At 39.9% G+C, this 9,005-nt stretch overlaps 1 protein-coding gene across 1 annotated transcript in view; it reads right to left on the bottom strand.

Moving 5' to 3' along the window:
• Positions 1 to 2,734: 2,734 nt before the first annotated feature.
• TRIM42 (tripartite motif containing 42) overlaps positions 2,735 to 9,005 on the bottom strand; it is a 27,963-nt gene continuing 21,692 nt past the window's right edge. Inside the window, exon 5 of the mRNA XM_024769134.1 lies at positions 2,735 to 2,821. Coding sequence (XP_024624902.1) covers positions 2,735 to 2,821 — 87 coding nt within the window. The remainder of the gene's footprint in view (positions 2,822 to 9,005) is intronic.

Below are 9,005 nucleotides of genomic sequence, written 5' to 3'. Positions count from 1 at the left end.
TAAAATATGTGGGGCAGGGACAATGCCTGTTGAATTTCCCACTGTGTTCCTTGCACCCAAGTCTCATTACAGATGTGTTAAATGAATGAATGAATCTAGAGTGAATATAAAAAGAAAGAGAAAAAGAAAAAAAGTAAGAAGAGGAGAGGTGCCAGAAAACTACCATTTTCTTAGCTATCAACTGTACTAATATACTGTAAGCTCTTTTCAAGTAGATACTGCCACTAATTATCTGTTCCTATAGCCATACACTGTTCTCTAAAGAAAGACTGATAGAGATGCTGAAATACATAGATATACAGAGAGATTATGGCTAGACACAGTGGTGTATATAGATGAATCTCTTTGTTATAATTGGCACATAAATATATATATATATATATATACACACACACACACACACACACACACACAAACATATATGTACTACTCTGCACGTGCAGAATTACAAATCACTATATTGTATGCCTGTAACTTACATAATATTGTACATTAACTATACTTCAATTAAAAAACTTTCCTCCTTAACAGTATTTTCCACTTTGTAACATGCTTTCGTGTATATTACTCGTTTGAATTTGACAACAATCCGAAGAAGCAGGGAAAGAAACATTATTCTTATTTAATTAAATATCAGCTCTAAAATACCTAATCAAACCACATCATCATATAGACAAAGAAACTGACATCCAGGGTGAGAGAGGGACTCGCTCAAGGCCATGCAACTGGTTAGTAAAGATAAAGTGCTGGTATTACACCAGATCCTTGCCTCCCTTTTTATACCACAGGAAGGGTCCTGGGAGGGTACACTCTGTGTGAATCATAACCCCAGGGAACAAATGATGTGCAAGGGTTTCTGCATCATTAAGAAATTTCATCTTGTGTTTGGAAGAACAGCTCAGCTACCGCTTAAATGGGCCTCTCAGAGAATGCCACTAACTTCATCGTTGCTGAATGCAAGTTTACACGTTCTCTAGAGAGGCAAGATCAGGGTGCTGGTGCTTATCTGATTCTGGTCACCCTACTTGGCTCTGTGAGTAGGTGTGATCATTGTAATGCAAAATTCATATCATTCTTTTTTTTTTTTTTAGTTTAATTTCCTTTTAATTTATCAGTAGTAAAATCCCTGCTGGCATGTCATTTAATTTGCTCCCCGTGCTAATGATGATTTTGAAGGCTTTTACAGAAATGATTATATGGTATTACCAAATCTGATGGTGGATTCAAGCCATCATTTATAGTAATAGGATCATAACGAAGCTCCCTCGGGTATTCCTTCTTGTAGTGCTGTTTGGGGGCGGGGCAGGAATCTGCTTGGCTTCATCTCACATTATTAGAAGATCATCACTAGGGATCCTTCACAGGGAATGGGGCTTTTCTGGCTCTGATGCTGAGCCTCCGGGCAAAATAACAGGTTGCAAAGCCATGGTCTTCCGGGTGAAGCCAGATGAGCTGGCCACACCTGCCACGGGACAGCTCATGAAAAGGATGGGATTAGAGGAGGTGGAGACCACTGACCACCGGTCCCTTTCCATGCGCACTCCCACTTCTCTGTGTAGACCCTCATGGTGCAAACTGACATGTGGGGGATGGGTTCAGAGGAGGGTGACTCTGTGTGCCTGCCTTCCAGCAGTAGTTCCTCTGTCCCTGGTATTAATGTGCAATGTGAGTTTCATTGAGCCACCCACTGGGACAGAATGAATGAGATGCCATCTCTGTCCTAAAGACTGGGGACCAATGAGAGCGCCTGAGCATCACGGGCTGGAAGAGATGTCTCTGTGGGGGACGGGGTGGGGGAGGAGGGCTCGGGGTTTAGTGAGAACCCAGGAGAGGAAGGAGGTATCATCCCCACTTAGACCACCTGGAGAATCAGCAAAGGCTTCACAGAAGTGGTTGAGCTGGGTCTTGAAAGACTGGTGGTATTTTCTAGGCAGCAGTGGGGTGGGGTTCACGAGTGGGTCGTTCCAGGCAGATGGGGCCTTGTCAAGCTTGGGTACTTCACATTGTCTGAAGGGCCTGGCCAATTTCAGTGAGGCTGGAGCTGACACATGACTCTGCCATTCTTTCCTGCCACGCTTCAAAGAACCATAGGGGGGTGCCTCCCACCAGGCCTTCTACCGCTCTTCCTTTGCCTGGGGATCAGAAAGAGTGAGGAGAGGGAGTACTCTCCTTCTTATGGCTCTGGGGCAGACCTCAGACCATGGGGTTAAAGTTATGGGAAGGCAAGTTCAGGCTCAATAACGAGGAAGCGGATTCTCACAACGCTGGCCTTTTCATATTAAAATAGTCTGCATAGTGAGGGAATGAGCTCCCCATCAATCAGTGACTTGCCCAAACACCGACAGCTAGTTACACCAGGGTCAACATGCATACCCAGGGAGGCTGACTTCAAAGAGAGTGCCTTTTTAATTTTTTTCAACCAACGCTACCTCATACAAAACACCACAGAATTCTGAGCCTAGGATTAGGTCTGAGCTCATGGAAACGTAGCCACTTGCTGACTTTTGTATCTTAGTTTCTATTTAATGAGCAAACAGCAAGCCATGACATCAGGCATTTCCTTTTATTAGCTCTTAGTAGACTTCTGCTGAAATGGCTCAGATGTCCTGGGAACATGGTCTACAACCTCATTGAAGAATGTGGGGAGAAAGATACATATACACACGTGTGTGTGTCTACATATGTCTATTTTGTGGTATGTCTCTGAGGTTGCTGCCTGCCCTGTGGGGGGCACTCAGAAGCGTTTCTGGAGGGCAGTCTGGATATTCTTCAGCAGGCCCCACTTAGCTCGGCTCTTCCCACGCCCATCCGGTGTTACCACCTGCAATCAGAAGCAGAGAGCCATGGCACCAGCCACAAGGGAAGCAGCAGCTCCCAGGAGCCCGGCCCCAGCTGCAGGCCAGGCGCTACACACATCACAGCATTAGCTCCTCATGTCGACAGCCACATGAGGCCAGTGCCATGGACCCCATTTTACCAATGAAAAAACGAAGGCACAGAAGAGCCAGGTAGCTTTCCTGAAGTCCCGCAGCTAATATGTGGTGGGGTTGGGATTTCACAGACAAGGTCCCACTTCTTTAAGGCAGTTCAAGGACTGACTGCTGATTACCGTGTTGTGGTTGTGACCCCAGGTGGGCTTCACCAGAGATTAGCCCCAGGGGTTCTCCCCCCAGTCCCTAGAAATTGCTTCTGTCACAGCTCTTATCATTTGTAAATTTCAGTGAGTGTGTTTAATTAATTTTCTTGCCAGACGGTGAGCACCTTAAATGGGGTGTGGAGGCAATGACAGTCTTTCCTCTCTGTAATCCCAACAGTGGTTATGGTATAGAGAAGATTCTTACAAAAGTGAATGAAAGGTGACTAGAACCATTATTTGTACATCTGCCAACTGTTTCTCTTTGCAGCATCATACTATCTCTGATCACAGTGAATAGTCAATGCTCCCTAGAAAAGGCAGCATACATTGGGTAGCAGAACCCTCCTAGAGGTCTCCCCAACTCAGCTTAGATGTGGAGCTCCGTGCCTTACCTTGAAGGTGGTGGACTTCTCCACAACTCTGGTCTGGCAGCATTCCTATTCCTTCCTAATACACATTTACTGAGAAGGCCTTTAGGGAGTGAGGTCAAGATCCAGGTATGAGAGACAGCCCACAGGATCAATCAGGATTCATGGGGCAGATGGGGCTAGGGGTGCAGTGTGGATGAGGAAGAGCGATGTTTGTACAAAGTACAAAGTATACGCAAAGGCTTTTATGTTTGTTTTCAAAGGGAAAGGGCAAAAAATAGACACCATTATTATTATGCTCTCTAGTTTTACAAAATTTAGTTTTAGAGAAAACAGGGCTTCATGCAAGATAAAGATTATGTTATACCTATGATGTTAGATTATTCATTGCTGGATAAAAATGGACATAACACATAGAGATAATCCTGGTAAGGGTGGTATAAATGTGTAAGATATACACACAGAGCTATCAGGGGGCAATGAGGAAGGAATAACAGTGTTATGGTGGGTTGGGAATTGACTCATTAAAAATAGGGAATTGAAGTTCTGCCTTAAAGTATAGTCAGGATCTCCAGAGATAAAGACTTGAGTGGGACATGTGAATGGGGCAGTGGGGAATGAGGTGTGTCTGTGAATCAGAAGATCAGATGAAACAGGACAGAAGAAACAGAGAACAGAACTTGAGATACTAAAGAAATTGAAATGATAGTTGGCATTCCTTCCCCTGCCCAAAAGGCTCAGATGGTTTTCCAAATGAATTCTACCAAACTTTTAAGAAAGAGTTGTTCTAGAAAATAGAAAAAGAGCAATAGTTTCCTAGTTCATTTTTCAAGCTAGTAAAATATTGATTCCAGAACCAGACAAAAGAAATATAGGTAAAATATTATAGGTCTGGTTCACGAATGATGAGAGATGCAGTACTCCAAAACAAAATATGAGCTAACTAAAACCAAGTATATTAAAAAAATAATACATCATGATCACATAGGGTTTAGTCCATGAATGCAAGTAGAGTTTAACATCAGAAAAATCAGTGTCATTAATTTCATTAATGCCTAAAGGAGAAAAGTCATATGATTATCTCAAATAATACAAAAAATTCACAAAGTTGCACAAGCTCTCAGAAATTTAGAAGTAGAAACAATTTTCCTTAACTTAATAAGGTTTATATATAAAAAATTACCACTGAATTATACACTTCAAAAGAGTGAATTTCTTAGTATGTGAACTATATTTTAATAAAGGTTTTATAAAAAATGAAAAGTCAGAACACTGTTAAAAAAACTAAATCAAAAATCATCATAGTTCAATGGACAAACATTAAGATCAGGAATAAGACAAGGATATTAACTCTCACAGCCACCATTTTCTGTAGGACCACTAGCCCTGGCCAAAGCTATAAGGAAAGAAAAAGAAATAGCGGCTCAAGGCTTGTAAGGAAAGAGGTAAAACTATCATTATTTATAGACGATAGGATCCTACGCCTGGAAAAACAAGCAGAATCAACAGAGAGACTCTCAGAATAATGAGATATTATTGATATTGCTGGAATCAAGATTATCCTACAAACACAGTAGTTTTTATTCTAAACCAGCAGTACATTAGAAAGTATAATCAGATATAAAAATAACATTAATAATATCAACTAAATCTGTAAAATATCTGGTTTAACCAGGAATATATAGTACCTCTATGGGAAGAGTTTAAAAGCTCCATGCTATTCTCCATAGTGGCTGTACCAATTCACATTCCCAACAGTGCAAGAGGGTTCCCTTTTCTCCACACACTCTCCAGCATTTATTGTTTCTAGATTTTTTGATGATGGCCATTCTGACTGGTGTGAAATGATATCTCATTATAGTTTTGATTTGCATTTCTCTAATGATTAATGACATTGAGCATTCTTTCATGTGTTTGTTGGCAATCTGTATATCTTCTTTGGGGAAATGTCTATTTAGGTCTTCTGCTTATTTTTGGATTGGGCTGTTTGTTTTTTTGATATTCAGCTGCATGAGCTGCCTGTAAATTTTGGAGATTAATCCTTTGTCAGTTGCTTCATTTGCAAATATTTTCTTCCATTCTGAGGGCTGTCTTTTCATCTTGTTTATGGTTTCTTTTGCTGTGCAAAAGCTTTGAAGTTTCATTAGGTCCCACTTTGTTTATTTTTGTTTTTATTTCCATTTCTCTAGGAGGTAAGTCAAAAAGGATCTTGCTGTGATTTATGTCATAGAGTGTTCTACGTATGTTTTCCTCTAGGAGTTTTAAAGTGTCTGGCCTTACCTTTAGATATTTAATCCATTTTGAGTTAATTTTTTTGTATGGTGGTAGGGAGTGTTCTAATTTCATTCTTTTACATGTAGCTGTCCAGTTTTCCCAGCACAACTTATTGAAGAGACTGTCTTTTCTCCATTGTATATCCTTGCCTCCTTTATCAAAGATAAGGTGTCCATATGTGTGTGGGTTTATCTCTGGGCTTTCTATCTTGTTCCATTGATCTATATTTCTGTTTTTGTGCCAGTACCATACTCTCTTGATTACTGTAGCTTTGTAGTATAGTCTGAAGACAGGAAGCCTGATTCCTCCAGCTCCGTTTTTCTTTCCCAAGATTGCTTTGGCTATTTGGGGTCTTTTGTGTTTCCATACAAATTGTGAGACTTTTTGTTCTAGTTCTGTGAAAAATGCCAGTGGTAGTTTGATAGGGATTGCATTGAATCTGTAGATTGCTTTGGGTAGCATAGTCATTTTCACAATGTTGATTCTTCCAAGCCAGGAACATGGTATATCTTTCCATCTATTTGTATCATCTTTAATTTCTTTCATCAGTGTCTTATAATTTTCCGCATACAGGTCTTTTGTCTCCTTAGGTAGATTTATTCCTAGATATTTTATTCTTTTTGTTGCAATGGTAAATGGGAGTGTTTTCTTAATTTCACTTTCAGATTTTTCATCATTAGTGTATAGGAATGCAAGAGATTTCTGTGTATTAATTTTGTATCCTGCAACTTTACCAAATTCATTGATTAGCTCTAGTAGTTTTCTGGTAGCATCTTTCGGATTCTCCATGTATAGTATCATGTCATCTACAAACAGTGGCAGCTTTACTTCTTTTCCGACTTGGATTCCCTTCATTTCTTTTTCTTCTCTTATTGCTGTGGGTAAAACTTCCAAAACTATGCTGAATAATAGTGGTGAGAGTGGGCAACCTTGCCTTGTTCCTGATCTTAGTGGAAATGCTTTCAGTTTTTCACCATTGAGGATGATGTTGGCTGTGGGTTTGTCATATATGGTCTTTATTATGTTGAGGTAAATTTCCTCTTTGCCTACTTTCTGGAGGGTTTTTTTAAATCATATATGGGTTTTGAATTTTGTCAAATGGAGTGTTCCTCTCTCTGTTATATTTTGGAAGAGTTTGAGAAAGTTAGGTGTTAGCTCTTCTCTAAATGTTTGATCGAATGCACTGTGAAGCCATCTGGTCCTTGGCTTTTGTTTCTTGGAAGATTTTTAATCACAGTTTCAATTTCAGTGCTGTCTCTTGTAGACAGCATATATATGGGTCTTGTTTTTGTATGCATTCAGGCAGTCAATGTCTTTTGGTTGGAGCATTTAATCCATTTACATTTAAGGAAAGTATCAATATGTATGCTCCTATTACCATTTTCTTAATTATTTTGGGTTTGTTATTGTCTTTTCCTTCTCTTGTGTTTCCTGCCTAGAGAAGTTCCTTTAGCATTTACTGTAAAGCTGATTTGGTGGTGCTGAATTCTCTTAGCTTTTGCTTGCCTGTAAAGATTTTAGTTTCTCTGTCAAATCTGAATGAGATTCTTGCTGGATAGAGTGATGTTGGTTGTAGGTTTTTCTCCTTCATCACTTTAAATATGTCCTGTCACTCCCTTCTGGCTTGCAGAGTTTCTGCTGAAAGGTCAGCTGTCAACCATATGGTGATTCCCTTGTATGTTATTTGTTGTTTTTCCCTTGCTACTTTTAATATTTTTTCTTTGTATTTAACTTTTGATAGTTTGATTAATATGTGTCTTCACGTGTTTCTCCTTGGATTTTCCTGTATGGGACTCTCTGTGCTTCCTGGACTTGATTAACTATTTCCTTTCCCATACTAGGGAAGTTTTCAACTATAATCTCTTCAAATATTTTCTCAGTCCCTTTCTTTTTCTTTTCTTCTTCTGGAACCCCTATAATTCGAATGTTGGTGCGTTTAATGTTGTCCCAGATGTCTCAGAGACTGTCCTCAATTCTTTTCATTTTTTTTTCTTTATTCTGCTCTGCAGTAGTTATTTCCACTATTTTATCTTCCAGGTCACTTATCAGTTCTTCTGCCTCAGTTATTATGCTATTGGTCCCTTCTAGAGAATTTTTAATTTCATTTATTGTGTTGTTCATCACTGTTTGTTTGCTCTTTAGTTCTTCTAGGTCCTTGCTGAATGTTTCTTGTATTTTCTCCATTCTATTTCCAAGATTTGGGATCATCTTTACTATCATTATTCTGAATTCTTTTTCATGTAGACTGCCTATTTCCTCTTCATTTGTTAAGTCTGGTGGGTTTTTACCTTGCTCCTTCATCTGCTGTGTGTTTCTCTGTCTTCTCATTTGGTTAACTTACGGTGTTTGGGGTTTCCCTTTCACAGGCTGCAGGTTCGTAGTTTCCGTTGTTTTTAGTGTCTGCCCCCAGCAGCTAAGGTTTGTTCTGTGGGTTGTGTTCTGTGGGTTTGTTCTGTGGGCTTCCTGGTGGAGGGGACTGGTGCCTGTGTTCTGGTGGGTGAGGCTGGATCTTGTCTTTCTGGTGGGCAAGTCCATGTCTGGTGGTGTGTCTTAGAGTATTTGTGGGCTTATTATGATTTTAGGCAGCCGCTCTGTTAATGGGTGGATTGTGTTCCTGTCTTGCTATTTGTTTGGCGTAGGATGTCCCGCACTGGAGCTTGCTGGTCGTTGAGTGGAGCTGGGTCTTGGCATTGAGATGGAGATCTCTGGGAGATTATCGCCATTTGATATTAAGTGGAGCTGGGAGGTCTCTGGTGGACCAATGTCCTGAACTTGGCTCTCCCACCTCAGAGGCACAGCCCTCATACCTGGCTGGAGCACCAAAAGCCTGTCATCCACACGGCTCAGAATAAAAGGGAGAAAACGAAAGAAAGAAAGAAAGAAAGAAAGAAAGAAAGAAGAATATAAAATAAAATAAAGTTATTAAATTAAAAATAATTATTAAAATAATTTTTTAAAGTAATTTAAAAAAAAAGAAAGAAAGAAGAGAGCAACCAAACCAGAACACAAATCCACCAATGAGAACAAGTTGTAAAAACTACACTAAAAAACAAAACAAAACAAAAAAACCAAATAAACAAACAAAAAAAAAGACGGACAGACAGAACCCTAGGACAAATGGTAAAAGCAAAGCTATACAGACAAAATCACACTAAGAAGCATACACATACACACTCACAAAAGGAGGAAAAGGGGGAAAAAATGTATCGTTGCTCCCAAAGTCCACC

This window comes from Neophocaena asiaeorientalis, unplaced genomic scaffold, assembly GCF_003031525.2.
Source record: "Neophocaena asiaeorientalis asiaeorientalis breed wild unplaced genomic scaffold, Neophocaena_asiaeorientalis_V1.1 scaffold118, whole genome shotgun sequence".
NCBI classification, from domain to species: Eukaryota; Metazoa; Chordata; class Mammalia; order Artiodactyla; family Phocoenidae; genus Neophocaena; species Neophocaena asiaeorientalis.
This window is presented reverse-complemented; position numbering and strand designations above follow the sequence as displayed.